The 19,673-nt window shown below is 50.1% G+C and overlaps 1 protein-coding gene across 2 annotated transcripts; it reads left to right on the forward strand.

Moving 5' to 3' along the window:
* Nucleotides 1-3,172: 3,172 nt before the first annotated feature.
* On the forward strand, nucleotides 3,173-12,800 carry RGR (retinal G protein coupled receptor). Of its 2 annotated transcripts, none has more exons than XM_061163042.1 (7): nucleotides 3,173-3,251; nucleotides 4,953-5,109; nucleotides 6,109-6,230; nucleotides 7,727-7,880; nucleotides 9,447-9,564; nucleotides 12,085-12,198; nucleotides 12,669-12,800. In XM_061163042.1, the coding sequence occupies exons 1-7, from the start codon at nucleotides 3,173-3,175 to the stop codon at nucleotides 12,798-12,800; spliced, it is 876 nt and encodes a 291-aa protein (XP_061019025.1). The 2 variants fall into 2 exon arrangements, with proteins under 2 accessions (XP_061019025.1, XP_061019024.1); XM_061163041.1 differs by having other exon boundaries at nucleotides 4,953-5,106; nucleotides 6,094-6,230.
* Nucleotides 12,801-19,673: the final 6,873 nt, after the last annotated feature.

Raw genomic sequence — 19,673 nt, forward strand, 5'->3', positions numbered from 1 at the left:
ATCTCAGCTCTTCCGTTCACTGGCTGTGATCTTGGACAAGTTACATGGCCTCTCATGGCCTCTGTGTCCTCGTCTATCAATGGGAAGTAGTGTTACTCTGCTCAGGGTGCTTACGCAAATTAAACAAGCCACGTTTCTCAGACCTTGACAGCCTGCGGGAACAGAGGCTTCTTGGGAGTAGTACTTACTCCCTGCTCCCTGCTTCTTGGGAGTAGTACCCTGCTCCACTGGTGTGTCCAAGGACAAGCTGGGTAGATTCAGGTATTTGAGGGTGACTGCAGAGGTGTCTCCCATGGGCTCATGAACTCTACCAGCCCACTGCCCTGAACACCCCATGGACACAGTCTCAGATCACTGCCATCTGAGCATTATGAGCATTACCACCAATGGCAAAGGCACGAGGTGTCTTGGCCTGAGGGCAGAGAGCGCCCCTCACCTCTAGTTATCTCACTCTGAGGAGGGCTCCAGAGCAGGATCCCCCAGAGCTTTTAGAGAAGGAACTGTCGATTTCTACTGATTGGCCCTACCCTCAACCTCATCCCACCATCAACACCGCCTTCCCCTCATCCATTCTTCACATTTGACTCCAAGGCTTTGCTCTCTGGCCAGGCATGCCCTACCTGGATCTGATGGCTTTTCCAGAAGGTTCCTCAGCCCCATTGCCCATGGGCATAGACAGACCTCCACCAGTGAGATGTGACCAAGACAGATACCTGGGGCCCCAGTATACACACAAAATGTCTGTGCCTGTTTTAACAACATTGGCTTCCAGGAACTATTGGCTCCCATTCCTTCCTCTCTTCCAATTCAGCCAATATGATCTTCTCAGTGCTTTCCACCTGTAACTCCTCCCCAAACCAAAAAGCCAACCCTGCCCATTACCACATCTCTGGCTTTTCCTTCTTCTGTTGGGGATACCTTTCCTTCTCTCTTTTGCCTACCCAAACTCTGCCCTTGATTCCTGGTCCTGTCCTTCTTTCTTTTCTCCCCTGAAGTCTTTTGTGATCTTGCAAGCATGAAAAAAAAAAAAAAATCTGATCTGTGTTTCCGGTTACAGCAATGCAAGATAGAAATCAGGAAGGGCAGGGAGGCCTCTATGGTAACAGGGTTATCAAGGAAGGCTTCCAGAAAGATGTAGAGGGTCAGCTCAGCCCTGAGTGTTGTTAGGCTTGGATACAAGTGAGGATCAACAAGAGAACGGACATGGGGAATGAACACTTACAGAATAAAATGAACTGCTTGACAGGGAGCTGTAGGGGTGGGAGACTGGGCTTCTGTTCCAGCTCCATCTGTGAACCGGTGTATGACTTCAGGCCAGTTCTTAACTGCATTGAGCCTCAGTTTCCTCGCAGGAAACTAAAAGGATGATGGTATCTAATTCTTGGAGATGTTGTAAGAATCATCGTAAGATCATTTAGCACAGTACCAGGCCCTTGGAGAGCATTCAGTAAACATTAGCTATATTGCTAGTGTCATAGGGAAGCACAAACCTGACTCGGTATTTGTAATAGATCCGTTTCTTTTCCTTTAACCTTTGTTATTCTTTTGCTTTGGCTTTGAGTTAAGAATGTTCCCTACAGGGGGATCCCTGGTGGCCTAGTTGTTAGGATTCCAGGCTTTCACAGCCGTAGTCTCAGTTCAAACCCTGATGGGGGAGCTGAGCCATGCAGTGCAGAAAAAAAAAAAAAAAAAAAGACTATTGCTTATAACCTGAAATACACAGGGGAGCCCTTTCTCAAGGCTCTGACCTTTAAGGGTTTAACACATTTCCTTTTGTATAGAGATGAAAAGTTGTATAAAGACAGTAACATCTGTCTTTTGGAGGAACAGCTGTAGGAACAAAGGATTGTGACACCAAGAAATTTGCAACAACCAACCACACCCCCTCTTTACCTTGCCTTTAAAAATGCTTTGCTGAAACTCTTCGGGGAGTTTGGGGTGTTTGGGGCAAGAGCCACTTGTTCTTCTTGCACGGCCCTGCACTAAACTTTTCCCTACTCCAAACTCTGACGTTTTGGTTCCTGCATTGGGTGAACCCACCGTTGGATTCAGTAATATTAATAGCAGCACTCTGGGCCTTGGTTTCTTTATATGAAAATGAGTTCAGTTGTTCTGGATAAGTGTTTTTTTCTTTCTTTCTTTTTTGGCTGTGTTGTACAGCTTGTAGGATCTTAGTGTTTCAACCAGGGATTGAACCCGGGCCTTGGCAGTGAAAGCACAGAATCCTAACCTCTGGACCACCAGGGATTCCCCAGAGTTAGTGTTTCTTAATGTAAATGTCACTATAAGCCAGTGTGTAACTTGTACCAGGACCTCATTTATAGAAGGCAAAATTCCTAGTGGGTCATGGGCCACTTAGGGCAGCAGCCCCTCTGTCTCAAGCCGGTGCCTTGGGAGGTGCTTATGCTTGCATAGGTTAAGTGCGCTATGGGACACAAGAAATGAAGCCTAAGGCTATATCCATGATGTATTCTTCTGATCAGGACTTACACAGGCCAGGGTGGGTGGAGAGGAGTGGGGAGCGAGGTGGGAGATGCTTACTTTGCAAAAGAGACAACTGAGATGACCCCAGTGGGCCTGCCTCAGGGACATAGGCAGTTAATGGTTAGTTCAGAACCAGAAGCAGTCTCTAGTCCCAGCTGGAGCTCCTTTCATGACAGTAAATGACTTCCAACCATCACTCTTTCCCCGTGGCTTGTGGACGTGAGCTCCGGTGGACACACATACACGTGTACACACGTGCACACAGGTGCTCAGCTTGTCGGCGCCTGCAAACATGGGAGGGCCTGGCTCCTGACCCATTCTCAGGCTTGGCTGCAGCTCAGATCCCCCCTTCTGCTCCCCATCCCGCCCCTCGTTATGCAACTCTTTTCTAATTCAGCTTTTGGCTATATACCATTTGGATTCTGGGTCCTTAATCCGATGGAGCTGAAATGAATGAGGCCGGACTCCGTGCTGGCTTCACAAAGGCTATACTGTCTAACTGATGAATGGGTTCCTTCTGTCCAGGCCAAGAAGATGATTTGGAGGGCCAGGGGGCAGCAAAAAGGGAGCCCGATGTCTAGCATAATACCCTGCATGTGCCAGCACGTGGAATGGCCCTTTATAACGGAGGAGCCTGGGTTGGGGGAGCCAGAGACGAGCTGGGTCAGCTGGGAGAAAGGCAGAGAGAATGGCGGAGTCTGGGACCCTGCCCCCTGGCTTCGGGGAGCTGGAGGTGCTGGCCGTGGGGACGGTGCTGCTGGTGGAAGGTGAGCCAGGCAGGAGCTGGGGTGGAGTGGAGCTCAGTAGGCCCCCAGAATGCAGGTCACAGCTGCAAAGCTGGCAAGGAGAAGTCCCCAAACCATACTCCTCTGTGCTTAAACCCCCAGAGTCTTCGGATGGCTGCACCCGCGGGCTGCAGCTTGCAGCCTGGGAGCCAAGAGAGAGAAGCCAGGCATGGGACAGGGAGGGAGGGATTTTGAGAAGGGGTTGTCTGCCCAGGGCATGACCAAGAACCAGACCTTTTCATGTCCCTCCTGTCAGGAGAAAGTTGAATCCACTCCCTAGAAATCCTGCTAAGAATCTCATTTAAGATCAGGCCCCTGGTAGGCTGTGAAGACAGTCAGCTCTGCCACCTGCTGTCTGAGTCACTGAAACCAAGACACCTGAGCTCTCTGAGCCTCAGCGCCCTGACATTCCAAATGGGTGGTGGTGAAGGTTAGATGTGATCAAGGTATTAAGTTTGCCTAGACAAACCCAAGTATTCAAGTTCATTCACTCCCTTCCAGCCCCACATTACTTTCACCATCTTCTGGCCCTCAACCCTAAGCACTTCCGCCCTAGGGGCGACCTGGGTCCGTGAGATGTGAGCTTCAACCCAAAATCCCTGAGATGCTCACTGAGGCCAGGGCTGGAGCAATAGACCCTGGAGTTGGGTGAGCCCAAGTCTAGGTCAGTGGGGGATGCAGCCTTTGTTCAAAGCAGATTCAGAGACAAAATCAACACATTTGAGAATTGAAAGTAGAGAGGGAACAGCAGCCACCAGGCTGGCTCTGAAGCCCTGGACCCCGGACCCCATCGTCTGGTGGCCTCAACCCCCTTCCCCTCCTCTGGGAACCCTGCAATCTAGCATCCCTCTAGGTCCTCAAACGTGCCTTGAAAGTTTACAGCTTTATGTTTTTGTACGTGCTGGTCCCTCTTTCTAGAATGCTCTTCCACACCCTGTCCTCGTCCTTGTCCTCCCTGTGAAGGCTCACAGTTTGGAGGCAGGATCCACCCCATTTCTCACTTCACATGGGAGAAGCTGAGGTTCAGGGAGCCTAAAGGAGCAGCAAATAAGTGACAAAGCTGAAATTCAAGGTTGGGTCTGTCTGCCACTGGACACCACCGGCTTGAAGCTCACCTCACTGCCTGGGGTCCTGGGAAGCTCCCAGTTCTATGTTGCCTCCTCCTCTCTGAGGTTCTCCCTAACATTGTTCCAGAGTCCTTGGAAAGGGCATTTTGGAATTTGAAAAAATTTGAGTTCAAGTCCCAGCCCTGCCCCTTACTAGCTGTGTACTTAGGCCAACATCTCTGAGCCTTGGCGTCTCCATGGCAAGTCAGGAGGACAGTGTCCAGGTGAAGACTGACTGGGAGGATCCATGTAAAGTGCTCAGGTGGGCACGTGATAGGTGCTCAGTGGCTATCTATAACAGTGATTGTGCTGGCACAAACTGTGCTGCACTTTACTGATTTTCTTCCTCGTCGATCTTTCTATCAGACTGTGCATTGGTAGAGGGCAGGGTGTACATTTCATGGGTTTCAGTATCTGAGGGCCAGCCCGCCTCATGGGCACTTGATGAGCTGCAAGGAGATGGGTGCTGAGGATGAGGGGGTGGGGGGTTGCAGAGGGCCCATCCATTCCATGGGCCCTCATTCTGAACCCCAGGAGGGCCTCACAGCCCCAGTGCCAGCTCTCCCCTTCTTTTCAGCTCTTTCTGGCCTCAGCCTAAACATCCTGACCATCCTCTCTTTCTGCAAGACCCCAGAGCTGCGGACCCCCAGCCACCTGCTGGTGTTGAGCTTGGCGCTGGCCGACACTGGGATCAGCCTGAACGCCCTCGTTGCAGCCACGTCCAGCCTCCTCCGGTACCTGCCCCCACCCTAGTCCCTGGGCTCTGGGGCCTGACCTCAGGGCCCTGGGCAGCAGGCCAGAGACATGCTTCCTACCTGTAGAAAGCTCTAGGGGAGAGGGTGGGCAGACCAAACTAGGGTAAATCTGAATTCCAGACCATGCCTGCAGAACCACAGCTGATTTCTGGAACATAGGAGTTCCTTGGACCTGACCATCAGAGCAGGCTGACTGTGGGGACTAAGTGCCTGCGTCCTGCAACCAGGCTGCCTGGGTTGGAATCCTGACTTCATTATTTCTAGCTCTCTGTAAATTGCGTGTTATTACCTAACTAGTATGGTTGTTGGAGGTATTGTTTGTAAATCATTTAAAACAATGCTTGGCACCTAGGACGCCTTAAATAAGTATTTGTGAAAGCAAACAGGATTTTGACAAGTGTCTAAGACCTTACGTGACCGGGGTCTTCCAGTGTGGTCTAAGAAGGTGTTTATAGGATTGTTTTCTTAAGCAGATGGATCATTCCTGTGGAGCTAGAGCCACCCCTGCGTACAAAGGCTCAGGGCTGACTCTGCAGGGTCTGAATCAGGGAGGATTCCCTGCCCTGTTGTCCTCCGGCACCTTCCCAGGGTGGGGGATGGGCAACTGAAGCTTCCGCCCTGCTTGACCTGTGGGGCCAGAAGGTGGGAGGCCTGGGGTCTGCCCTCTGACTTTGCCTTTCTGTGCTGTGTGGCGTTGGCTCAGTGCCTCTTCCCCTCTCAGCCTCAGGCACGAGCTCTCCTCCCATCATGTTGCGTCCTGTGATACAGGCACCTGATCACCAGGGAGACTCCTTGGTCCAGCCCAGGTGCCCCTTCACCCCGGTGGCTCGGTCTCTGAGGCCTCAGTTTCCTCATAGAAAAACAGATACTAAAGCCCTTTTCTAAGGAGCCAAAGGTGCCCTCCAAGCTGCTGACAAGCGGGTGAGGGAGGAGGACAGGGCGAGGCGAGGGGTCACTGGCGCCCCGTGTCTCCCACAGGCGCTGGCCCTACGGCTCAGAAGGCTGCCAGGCCCACGGCTTCCAGGGCTTCGCCACCGCACTGGCGAGCATCTGCAGCAGCGCAGCCATCGCCTGGGGGCGCTATCACCACTTCTGCACCCGTAGGTCTCCGGGTTCCGCGTACGGAGGGGGTCAGAGCGAAGGTCTGCTCAGCATCTCCCAGTTCAGGGAAGTGTGGGTGGGTGTAAGTGTGCCTGAGTGTGGGGTGTGGGCCCCCAAGAGAGGGAGGAGGGTGGGAGAGCGCAGGAGAGATGCTGAGGCGCCTGCTGGGCAGGTTCCCTGTGCCCTCACTGCAGCCTCAGGCAAGTCAGGGGTCCTCTGTGAACCTTGGTCTCCTCCTCTGCAAGGATGAGTTTTGTAACCAACGTCACAGTTTTATTTGGAAAATCAAATGAGATTCTGGATACAGAAGATGCCCTTGAAGACAGGCACTGTTGGGAGGCAGCAGAGAGGTGGTGTGTGAGAGAGAGACTGGGCACCTGCCTTGGCACCTCACACTTCCATGGAAATTCTGCCATGCGAAGGCTTCATGAAAATGAGTCTAGTTCAAGATCTCCCAAGCTGTGTTGTCAAATTCCCTCTTCATAATTAGACATATAAGTGTACCACCTGCTTTATTATTTACCTGATGTTTTTCTTAAGTGACTCATTTTTTTTAAATTAAAACAACTGCTTTAGTCTCATTCTAAATAGTATCTGTGAAATCACAAAGTTAATGTCATAATTTTAATACACATAAAGGTAAGAAACACATTCACCCATAGACCATGTAGAATCTCACTCACCATGGGAGAAACGTAAACATTCTTTGGGGGCTGTGGCTCAGTCACCCCTCACGCAAACCCTCAGCTTGCAGACTGGGAAACACTGGTTCAGAGAAGTCCAGTAGCTTGCCCTGAGTCACACGGCTACAGGAGCCAAGCTGGGACTGTGCGTGGCCTGGATGCCTTAGAGGGAGCCTCCCCTTTGTCTCCTTGTTCCCAGGCACAGAGGTTACTCTGGGGTTCACAGCTAACATGGCCTTGAGCCATGAGCATCAGTCCTTTGGAATCACAGATCTGCCCCATGGACACACGGCTCACTGCCCTTAACAATGTCACATGCTTCTCTTCAGGGCCCAAAACACAAAGCCTTTGTTCCCCGCTAATGCTGACTCCTATCTGCCTCATCTGACCTTGGAGCTCCTCTTCCACTACTTCTTTTTTTCTTTTTTCTTTCTCTTCCACTGCTTCTATCCCAGCCCTGTCCCCAAACCTTCCGCAGACCATCACTCACATGTGCATGCACACCTGTCTCTTTGCCATCTCCCTCTTTCTCTGTGTTCTCTAAAGAAGATGGTACAGAGTGTCTCTAGGAGACTTCCACATCCATTGTCTCTTTTATTCTTCATAACAATCATCGGAGGCAAGGATTATCATTCCCAGTTTGTGAAGGAGAAAACTGAGGCTTAGAGAAACTTAACTTGCCTGAGGCCCTGCACTGCTAAGCATCAGAGCCAGCATTTAAGGACATTCCACGTGACCACCAAGTCCATTATTTTTTCACTCTGCCAAGCTACCGCCTCCCCTCCACCATCCTCCTCCCGTGTCCCATGCAGGCAGCCGACTGGACTGGAACACGGCCGTCTCCCTGGTGCTCTTCGTATGGCTGTCTTCTGCCTTCTGGGCGGCGCTGCCCCTCCTGGGCTGGGGCCACTATGACTATGAGCCGCTGGGGACCTGCTGCACCCTGGACTATTCCAGGGGGGACAGGTGAGGTTTGGGCAGCAGCTTCGAGGCTTCTTTCCATGGGAATCTGGGCTTTGAGCCTATAGGACAGCAGTGTCAGCTGAAAATCCAAATGGGGATGTGCCAACATCTGCCAGACAGTGTCAGCTCCTTAGCCATGATCCCCTTGTATAAGTTGACAGTGGGACTAAGGAAAGCCCATTCTGAAGATTGGCCAAGAGATGGGAATGTTATGCCAGTTGGGGTGCAGAGTTGGGCCCCAGAAGGGGTCCTGTCCGGGAGCTGTGTTGGATATAACAATGCTGAGCCCCGTGTTGGTTGTAACAGTCACTGAGCCCCATGACCCCTTTGCCACCTTCAGCACAGTCAGATCCCAGCTCTGATTTATCGACTCCTACAGGGAGCCATATCCTTGGTTCTGTAGTGTCAAAGAATGTTAAGGTCTTTGCATTGGGAGGGACCTCTTTGGCACTGAGAACATTTCTCTGGATCCTCAGCATTTGCTGTGGGCCAGGCCCTGGAGAGACAGCCGGAAATGCAAGATGGCATCAGGAGCACTCATCTCGTACTGCCAGGGCCACTGGGCTCTGGGGAGTCCAGGGCTCCCTCTAGGGGCTGCCTTGGGGAGGGACCACACGGGCTCCAGCCCTGATCTTGCTTCTGCTAGAGGCACACTGCATCATCTGCTTGACGTGTTTATTCATGTTTACTCATTTATTTATTTGGTTGTGTTGTGTTTTAGTTGCAACAGGATCTTTCATTGTAGCACACAGGCTTAGTTGCCCCGTGGCATGTGCAATCTTAGTGCCTGGACTAGGGATTGAACCCACATCCCCCTGCATTGCAAGGTGGCTTCTTAACCAGTGGACTGCCAGGGAAGTTCCTATTTGTGTTTATTCATAATGCACCTGCCTTGATGACAGGCTTCTCAGGTCAAACCCACTGGAGAACGCAGGGTCTGGTCTAATGTCCTGCAGGGAGTTCCCTGCAGGTATTTCCCCCGCTGGTGCCCAGCTCTTCTGGCAGCCCTCCCTCCCACCCCTCCTTAGTGGACGGCAGCCAGATGACGTGGTCTCCGCTGCACAGAACGTCAGCCTGCCTGCCTGTGACCACTACCTGGGACCCCTGGTTCTTCTCTGGTCCCTTCAATGATTTCTTCAGTGATACAGTGTCCAGTCTCATCCACAGGGCCCTTCCAAACCCGTGCCAGAAAGCTCCTTGAATGATCTTTCCTCCTGGTCAACTGACATCTCCATTTGCTAAACACATTTCCCAAACAAATTGTCCCGTTCTCTGTGTTTGGGGCACATAAGAGAGAAGGCTGAGCCTCTGAACTGCCCAGCAGCAAATTGAAGCCGGACTATCCTTTGTCCCAGCTCCTTGGTCTAAAGGCAGGTTCTAGGAGGACCTCATAGCTCCTGGTTCCCAGGAGAGTTCAGCTAGGACCCGGGAGCACCCATACTCTGAATACTCACCTGATGGGAGGAGTTCCCTGCATCTGACTGTCTAGCCCGAGTATCATGGGCCTTCTTGGGCAACTGATCATCTCTGAGAGGCAATTCTTGACTTCCCCATCCCCTCTGCCTGCAGAAACTTCACCAGCTTCCTCTTCACCATGGCCTTTTTCAACTTCCTCATGCCCCTTTTCATCACAGTCGTGTCCTATCGGCTCATGGAGCAGAAACTCGGAAAGACCAGCCGTCCCCCGGTAAGGATCAGCTCCTCGAGGAGGAGAAACACCAGGGAACATGAGCGATGTGACTGCAGTCAGGGGTTCTCTGTGTTTTCAATGATCAGGAGAGAAATCTAGCTTTGTATGTAGAGCATGGGGTGTTAGGGCAGAAACACACCCTCCCCTCCCATTGCTGGAGATCACCAAGACCGGGGAGGAAGAAGCAGAACTGCTCAGATTTACCCAGACCCCATAATACTGAGAGGCAGGGAGTCCTAGTGGACATCATCCTTGCTGTTACCCTTGCTTCTTCCCAAGGATATGAAGATTGACACAAAATTTCATGCATTTTAAATGGCTTCAGGAGGTTTCATTTAACCGCAGGCACATACTGTTACCCACAAAGTAAAATCACATCTGCAAGCACATTTGTCGAAGAGAAACAATGATTCAACATAAGCCCTCCTGGCCATTGCTCAATTTCTGCACTAATATCCTCTTGCCAGGATTTTTTTTTTTATTACCTGAACAGTCTCTAGCAGATGAATCATAGCTCTAAAGATTCAAAAAACAAAAACAAGCTTAAAAAACCTCAGGTACTAATGCGACTTTATGTGCATTATATCATTTCAATTATGCACCCACGCTCTGAGGAAGGAAGGCTTTATTGTCCCTATGTCACAGATTAGAAAATTGAGACTGAAAGGGGCTATTAGCTAAGCAACTGGTCAAAAGTGGCGCCATTAGTAGTAGCAGCATTGGATCAAACCCAGGTCTGGGGCTCTATCACTCAAGTGGGCAATCCTAGTGCATAAAAGAAGCACTCTCTTTGTTGAAACACTTCATCTACCACATTTTTTCCCCTTGTGAATGGGAAAAACACTGTACCAGTTGATTGTAGCTGTGGACCCAGGTTTTCCTGGTCACAGAAGGAGGGCGAGGGCTGTACAGGTGTTCTCCTGTTCATCACCGCCCCACGGTGGCCTGCCTCCAGGTTGCGCCCGCCCCTACCCCTGCCTGGGTGCTCGAAGTCGCCACGTTTATTGGAGGTTCAATGGGCCTGCAGACAAGGCTGCCACACGGATTTTCTCATTTTTCCCAGTTGACTTTAAACCATCCGTTTCAGTAGCATCAGCAGGGGTCGCCACGCACTGTCCCAGGGACCTCAGATGCGAGCTTAAGTTACCTTCTTTGTTAAAGGGCGACACGGTCGGTTAGAGAATAGGCACTGATTTTTAGCGTCAGAATTTTAACCTCTGAGTGTATGTGGAGAAGCGTAATTTCGCAAATGCCATTCTGAAAATAGTACGGAAATCGTGCGCCCTCCTGTGGCCACTTGTGGTACCACGTCGCCCGCCGCCTGGTGGTTTCAGCATCTCGCAGGGTGGAAAGCGGCCGCTTTGAACCCAGGACAGGTTGAGCCGCCAGTGAAGGCAGGAGCTGGTTGCAAGGTAGTTCTGGGACAGAGGTGTGAGGGCAGCTCAGCCTGGGGACCTTTACACACACAGCCACACTCACGCAGCCCCGGGTTTCTCAGAGAACACACCGATAAGGAAGTGAATCCTCCACTCCAGTCGCTGCCTCCAGGCAAGTCAGGCATATCAGGCCACTTGATGGACAAGGTCACTGAGGTCAAGAAAGCTTGAATGCGAGGCCTCGGGTCAAGCATCTTAAACAGAAGAGAGATTCCACTGGTCCCAGTTTCCTCCACAGGCTCAGCACTTCCCACAGCCCTGCCAAGCTGGTCCTGGGACCTCGTGGGGCTGCCGGCCACCTGAGCCAGTCAATGCCTCCCTCCTTTTTAAAAAAAAAAAAAAATTAGAGAATAACTGCTTTACGATGTTGTGTGGTTTCTGCCATACAACACCGTGAATCAGCCATAAGTATACCCATGTCCCCACCTTCTTGAACTTCCCTCCCGCCCCCTACCCCACCCCACCCCTGTAAGTTGTCACAGAGCTCCAGCAACTTCCCCCAGTTATCTGTTTTACATACGGTACTGTGTATGTTTCAATGCTATTTTCTCAGTTCTTCCCACCCTTTCCTGCCCTGCCGTGACCACAAGTCTGCTCTCTGTGTCTGCGTCTCTATTTCTGCCCTGCAAACACGTTCATCAGTACCATTTTCTAGACTCCATATATATGCATTCATATAGGATATTTGTTTTTCTTTTCCTGACTTACTTAACTCTGCATAACAGGGTTTAGGTTCATCTACTTCACTGGAACGGACTCAAATCCGCTCCTTTTTATGGCTGAGTAATAGTTCATTGTATATATGCACCACAACTTCTTTATCCATTCATCTGTTATTGAGCATCTAGGTTGCTTCCATGCCCTGGCTATTGTAAATAGTGCTTCAGCGAACACTGGGGTACATGTGTCTCTTAGAATTGTAGTTTCCTTGGAGTATATGCCCTGTAATGGGATTGCTGGGTCACATGGTAGTTTTAGCCCTAGTTTTTAAAGAACTCTCCATCCTGTCCTCCACAGTGGCTGTATCAGTTTACATTCCCACCAACTGTAATGCCACCCTCCTTAACCCGTGTCTCCCCAGGTGAACACCGTCCTGCCAGCCAGGACGCTGCTGCTCGGCTGGGGCCCCTACGCGCTCCTGTATCTGTACGCCACCATCGCGGATGCAACCTCCCTCTCCCCCAAGCTGCAGATGGTACAGACGCCGCCAGTACTCCAGTACCTGCTCCCCATCTGTTTACCTGTTTCTCCCCATCTCTCTCTCTGGCTTTATAGCCTCTATGATCACTCACTCTTCCTCTTTTCCTCTGAACGCTCATAACTCACTGGGTATTTGCTTGTACCCCTGGTCACATGGGGCCACTACTTGACATTGCCCAGGCCTCACGTGAGATGTCAGGGACAGCCAGCCAGATGGTGATGCACGCACTCTGGGACGAGGGGCGGAGAGTGGTGTCTGGGGAGGAGCAAGGTTCCACGCACCATCCGGCAACTAGTCAGAGAAGGCTTAGAGGCTGCAGAGTCAAGCCAAGAGCAGATGCTTGGCAGCTGAGACGGGGTGGGGGGCGGGGATGGGTTGGGGAGGGGGGATGGTGGTCACCATTGGGACCAGGGAGAGGAGCAGAGGCTCTGAAACTTTTTTCCTGGATTTCTCCATCACAACAGGTGCCCGCTCTCATTGCCAAGACAATGCCCACAGTCAACGCCGTGAACTATGCCCTGGGCAGCGAGATGGTGCACAGGGGGATCTGGCAGTGCCTTTCGCCACAGAGGAGAGAGCGCAACCGGGAGCAGTGAGCCTCGCTGGGGGGCTGCCCAGACCCAGGCCCACCCAGGCCTTCCTGGACTGAGCCCCTGCCTGGGGAGTCCTGTCCAGCAGCCTCAGGAGCCAGGCTCCAGACACTCACCCTTCATCCCCGATGGCCCTTTGAGCCTGGCCCAAGGCCGGACACAGGGGATTCAGAGAAAAACCAGACTGCATGGAACGAGCCCGGACTTTGGAGCCACACGGACCTGTGTTGGCCATAGCTCTCCACATAGAGTCTGAAAGACCTTGGAAAAGTCACACTCTCTGAACTCAGCTTCCTGGCCCCTAACGTAAGGATGTCAATATGGACATTGGGTCTGCCATGAAGCTCGAACGTGATAGCGTATACTCACATGCACATAGACGCTGCTGCCCATTAGTACAGCTCTTAGGATTCAGAGACTTACATAGAAAGGGGTGCAAATCCAGGTTTGTCTGTGGGAGCTCAACCCAGGCTGCCGGCATTCAAACACCTCTTATTAAATCGTGATCTCGTACAGGTGACTTACACTTCTCGGGCTTGTGTTTCCAATTTGTGAGGCATGATGACAGGAATGGTGACTTGACCGTGCAGAAAGGCCCAACACTTTACCAGGCACATATGAAGTGCTCACCAAGAGTCGCCATCACCACCCTCCAGTTAAGACAGCTGGCTGCACGTTGATTAGTTGCCAACATTAAAAAAAAGCAGGACAATTTGTTTAGAACTTCAGACATCTGAAGGGGAGGCCTCACCAGCCTGGAGGAGGCTCCAAGGTGATGGTCTGAGGCACAGAGTGGCTCTGCCCTCTGCCCAGGGCGTGTGCTCTCCCATCAGCGGCAGCTCGCGTGCTCCCTTCGAAGCCCGTGGCGTCTGAGTCTGAGACACTTGTGCTGGGGTCCCCGCTCCTGGATGGACGTCTGCACCTCCCGTGGGCTCAGCCCCTCAGGGACAGGGCGTAGCAAGTGCCCAGGCACCACCTGGGCAGGAAGTCTGAGAGCCAATCCCGTGGAGCTGAGGGAAGGAGCTGCCAAGTCCCTGGGGTGGGCGTGAGGGAAGGTCATGAGAACAGCATCTGAGGACCCCGCAGACCAGGATCTGCCTCTTGGTTTTGCAGATGTAGAAAATCAGGCCGCAGAAACACCAGACCAGAAGTCTGCACAAAACAGAGGCTGGTTCAGTCATTTTGCAGAACCTTGTGGGGTGGGGAGAGGACGAAGTCTGCACAGCACTGTTTCCAGGCACTGTGGAGACAAGATATCACTTGGCCTCACTCCATCACCCACACAGGGTTCTTGCCTTGGCCCTGGAGTGGGGCCAGGGTGGGGAAACCCTGGGGCTTGAGCCAGGCTCACATACAGACTGAAAACGCAGGAAAGCAATGGGTTCTGGGGCCCAGAGATGCTGACACTGCCCGCATAGCCCATGGGTCTTAGAAGCACCAAGTCCCTAAGGAGGACGAGGGGGCACAGTGAGAAGAGAGGGGAGATGTGCCCCAGACTCCAAGAGAGAAGAGCTGGAAAGTAAGGGGGGCTGAAGACTCCAGCAAGAGTGGCCCATGTCCCTAAGCAGATCGCACCCCTGCGTGTGCTCAGAGAGGAGGGCAGGAAGGCAGGCTAAATGGGCATGGCCAAGGAAGGCATTACCTTGAGCCCATATCCCCAAGTTGTATCTGTCCAGAGCTGGGATGATGGGCTTGGGGCATCTCCACGCTGAGCTGGGTTGGCCGGAGATGCGAGGGACTGTCAGCAGCTGGTGGGGAACGAACAGAGCCCCACCTGAAAGTATGAATTCAGAAGCCCCCAAGCCCACCCACACCCCTGCATCTCACTCATGGGCTGGGTTTAGGGAGCCTCGTCACCTTTAGGTTCCACGCCTGGGATTATATAAAGCCCAACTTAAAAGCCACAAAATTTGTGTCCTAACAGTGACCCCTCTAAGATCCATTGATTCCAGAGTTTATTTAAGCTCTTTTTAAAAGAAATATAAATTAGGAGATTGGGATCGACATATAAACACTATTGATACTAGGCATAAAACAGATAACTAGTGAGAACCCCCTGTATAGCACAGGGGCCTCTCCTCAGGGCTCTCCTGTGATCGAAATGGGAAGGAAATAAAAAAAAAAAACAGGGAATATACGTGTACATATGGCTGATTCACCTTGCTGTGTGTTAGAAACAAATACAGCATTGCAAAGCAACTATACTCCACTAAAATCTTTTTTTAAATAAATATAAATACAGTGGAATAACATGCCCCCATCTCACCCCATGTTCTTGCTGGGAAAGATGACTCTGCCTATTGACAGATGGACTTGAATTAAAGTTAGAAATACAGTAGCAAGTTGTTTCTTAGGTAAAAGAATGTATAATCTCTGGCTTCCTCCCCAATATCCTCCATTGGAACAAGTTTCCTGGGGATAGAAGGATTTCATACCTGATTGATTAGCGGAAAAAAAAATTACTTATGGCCTAAACTATGTCTACATTTTCTCTTAAAGGGCTTTTGCAAATTTTCCACATGGGAAAACTTAACAGCTAGGTAGTTGGCCTCATTTATTTACATCTTTCCCCTTGCCACAAAATTGAAAGGATTTCTGCTGTTTTCCCTGTTAGAGATTGTCCTAGTTCAGTTTTTTCAAATACAAGCTCACTCTCCCACTGTATCTTGAATTGTTTTTCCCATCTCAGTAAATATCATTAATATTTGTCCTGTCATAAGCTTAAATGAAGAGAGAAGGTGGTGGTGAGGATGGGAGAGCCGTGTGCCCTGGGATAGGCAGAAGTCCTTACCTCAAAGATAAGGATGATGAAGTGCCTAGTTCCTACCACAGGGTGGCGCTGCTAATTCAATGATCAATTAATTCGACCTGGGCCTCCAGCCCAGGAGATGTCTCTTGAAGAGCGGGGAGGTGTCTCACAAGGCCGCTTGAGTGAATCAGATTTCTGCAGGATACGACAAGCTTTCTTTTCTGCTCTTGTTATAGAAGCGTGATGTCTACTTGCTTTCTCCTCCAAGTAATGTTATGATTCCACATCTCTCCTTGAAGGGCAAAGAATTGCACGCCCACTGTCCACAGGACTCCCAGAGGGCCCAAGCCAGCTCCCGTTTTCTCTGCCTACAGAACAGTCATTGACGGTGCAGCTGGATGTCAACCTCTCAGGTCTTCCCTTGCATGGGATGAGGTTAGGCGGTCTGGTCTGGCTTCTGCCTCTAAATTGTGAGACGTTGGGGCAGTGCTCTGAATTTTTCTTACTTGGATTGCTTATCTAGAAAGCGGAGGTGATATACTTTATGCCAATAGAGCCTGTGGAAACACTGTAAACTACAGTCGTTACAAGGACTGTACCCAGAGAAGCAGCTCGAGCCTCAGCCGAGGTGCCATAAGCGGCACTGGGTGACGGGAAAGAGCTCTGGGAAAGCCCCGGGCGAAGGCCAAAACCACACTCCTTAAGTCTTCCCTGTCCTCTTGGTTGAGGTGACTTGCTGCTTCCCTCTTAGTACTGCTCCCTGGCGGGGATCTAAAGGAAATCAGTCCTGAATATTCGTTGGAAGGACTGGTGCTGAAGCTGAAACTCCAATACTTTGGCCACCTGATGCGAAGAACTGACTCATTGGAAAAGACCCTGACGCTGCAAAAGATTGAAGGCAGGAGGAGAAGGGGACGACAGAGGATGAGTGGTTGGATAGTATCACCGACTTGATGGACATGAGTTTGAGTAAGCTCTGGGAGTTGGTGAAGGACAGGAAAGCCTGGCGTGCTGCAGTCCATGGAGTCACAAAGTGTCAGACACGACTGATCGACTGAACTGAACTGGCTGGGACACCGCACACCTGTTCCCTCCCCCGCTCCCTGCAGCTGCTGCCACAGCGGCCTCCATGTGTCCCTGCGAGGCCTCCTCCATCCAGCTGCCCTTCCTTTTGCAGCTGTCTAGGTGAGAGACAGCCTGGCAGCTTAGAAAGCACTTAGGTGTGGGTATCAGAAAGACCTGGCGTAAATCCAGGATGGGCCTTTTATTCAATGTGTGACCGAGTTTGACCAAGTTTCTTATCTCTGACTTTGTTCCTCTCCCACCAAAATGACCTTGTTGGGGTGGCATATTTTAAAGCGCATAGTATATAGTGAGTATTCAATAAATACTAGAGTCCCACCTTATCAACGACTCCCTGAGTTTTACTATTACTCAAGAAATGGGCATACGAAAAAAAGAAAGAGGTGTACAGGAGAATTATGATTGAGTGATGGTTATATGCAACATGTGTCACCTCCACAACTTTATTTAGTTCCCCCATCATATCCTCAAACTCCTTGGCATCTTTGAGCCATCTTGAGACCTGGCGATTCAAAGTGGTCCCTGGACCAGAAATATCTGAATGCTTGTTAGAAATGCAGGTTCCCAGGCCCCACTCCAGACCCCCTGAATCCAAATATGCTTTTGAAATAACCCCCAGGACCTCTGCGTGCATCTTAAAACTTGAGAAATACAGTGGAGCTTTACAGACAGTGGTGTCTGGTTTCCTCCCGTGGAGACTCTGATGTAATTGGTCTGAAAGGCTGGCTGGGCTTGAGGCTTTTAAAAGCTCCCAGATGATTCTCTTGTGCAGCCAGGATTAAGAAGCATTGATCAGGGGTGGGGGTGGGGGTTATGGACACTCATTTTATGAAGAGTGATTTAGCTGAGATTTACTCTGAGTCAGCTCTGAGGCCATTCTTTGCTGTTTTATATGAATATATTATATATATACACACACATATATGTATCCACACACACACATATGCATATACTTTTCTCTCTAGAAGTTTATTTCTTTGTTACTCACCCCCATCTTACCCTATGACTTGCTCTCATCTTTCTTGTATTAATTCCCCAAATCCCAAAGATCATGAACCCAGCAGCAGTGTTTCAGCCTAAGTGAGGCTTTTCATTTTATCACCATGATATCATTTACAAGAGACTAGGGTCAGGTCTTGTAATCGATGGAGAGACAAAGTCATGAAGAGGTTAAACATACTGCTTAAGGCCATATAGTACGTGGGGAAGCCTGGCTTCTGAGTCCCAGTCCAGAGATTCTGGGGTATCAGAGCTGGCAGATCGGATGCCAGCTGGTAGAGAGCTGGGCTTCTCAAGCCATAAGGTGCATGCGAACCATTGCTAAGGGCACATTCTGATTCAGTAAGTCTGAGGTGGGGCTAAAATTCTACATTTCTAACAAACTCCTGAGTGAAGCCGATGCTGTTGAAGCTGTGGTGTATTTGCTCAGGGCAGCACACTATGATCCCTAGTCCCGATGCCTGGCTTTCCCTTGCCAGTAGCTGACCAGGCTGTTCATTCAGCCTCCCTCGCCTGCCAGACAATTCACACCAAAGTTTCAAGGTGTGTGTCATCAGGCTACGGACATCTGCTGTACCTCAGCCCACCACTGGGCGGCGCTCTGGGAACACTTCCTTGCAGGATTTCACGTTGTTAAGCAACCCTTCCCTGTTGGTTCAGCAAATATTTACTTAACCTAATTATATCAGGATACCATTTAAACAAGATTGTCAAGGTCCTCATGAGCAGTTTACATTCTAAGACAATAAACAAGTGTATAAAATAGATCATTATGAACTGTGCTAAGCAAGGAGATAAGAAGGAAAGTGACTAGAAGAGGTGGTGAGGAAAGACAGCACCGAGGTGGTGATATTTGAGCTGAGATTTAAAGGATGAGAATAAGGCAGTCAGGTGGAGAGCCAGGGGAAAGCAGTCCAGGCAGAGGGAACAACAAGTGGGAATAGGCTTGACTGTTCAAGGAACATAAAAGTTCACAATGCTGGAGCAGATGAAGTCAGGAGAAGCAAGAGGAGTTTCAGGGGCCATGTTCAGCAGGGCTGCAGGATGGGGAAGAAGGGGAGGGTAGGTTATTTTAAGAGCAAATGAAAGCCTTTGAAAGGTTTTAATAAGGGAAGTAACAAGATCTGATTTCTATTTCTAACTGATCGAGCTGACTGCTGTGTAGAGGCTGCCATGGAGGGGCCGATGGTGGGGGTAGGAAACTAAAATAGGGCTGTTTCAGTAGTTCAGGCTGGAGGCACTCTTGCCTTGACATGGAATGGTGCCGATGGTGGTGGGGTGGTACTGGTGAGAAGTAAACAAATATAGTACATAGTTTTGGAAGCAGATGGGACAGGACTTGCTAGTAGTTTGAATAGGTTTATCAGTTTGGATGCTTTTGATTTCAAGAAACAGAAAACACAATGTTAGTCAACTGTCTTCAGAATATAAGGTCAATTTAGAGACTCACACAAATAGGAAGTGTGATGAAGATAGGCTTCAGGCAACGTTGATCAAGACTCTAACCTTATTTTTCTATAATTTTCAGTCTCTCCGCAGCTCTTTATGTGTTGGTTTATTCTTAGGCTGACTTCATACATAGTTGCAAGAGGCCTTCAAGAGCAAGATATATGCATGCTTGCAAGATGGCTCCATTTGCATGGAGGAGGAACAAGCATAATTTGTGACAACTGTGAAACAAAAATCTTGATCTTGGGATTGACTGACCCATATTTAAACCAATCTTTATTGCCAAGAGCATGAATCAGAGAGTTGGCTTAATACTCCTACTATACCTCCATTGCCAGTGGACTGATTCACTTTAATGAAGTTACTGGAAAGAATCACCATGTGAAATGGAATTAAGTTACCTTAGTTGGCTTGGATCAAGGTGTGGTCTGTCCTACCCAAGTAACATAGGTGCTACATAGTAGGGGAGAACAGCGTGGATGTTGACGAGAAGATTACAATTTTCATTGTGGGAACTATATGAGATTTGAAGGCACGGGAAAACATAAAGATGACTCCTAGGTATTTTGGAGTTGTGATATCTAAAATGGGAGAAGATA

This window comes from Dama dama, chromosome 15, assembly GCF_033118175.1.
Source record: "Dama dama isolate Ldn47 chromosome 15, ASM3311817v1, whole genome shotgun sequence".
Lineage (NCBI taxonomy): Eukaryota > Metazoa > Chordata > Mammalia > Artiodactyla > Cervidae > Dama > Dama dama.

Coding starts and splice junctions, on each gene's coding strand:
- RGR (XM_061163041.1), top strand. CDS start 3,173: ATGGCGGAGTCTGGGACCCTGCCCCCTGGCTTCGGGGAGCTGGAGGTG. Junction 3,252..4,952: donor GACGGTGCTGCTGGTGGAAG/GTGAGCCAGGCA, acceptor CCTTCTTTTCAG/CTCTTTCTGGCCTCAGCCTA. Junction 7,881..9,446: donor GACTATTCCAGGGGGGACAG/GTGAGGTTTGGG, acceptor CTCTGCCTGCAG/AAACTTCACCAGCTTCCTCT.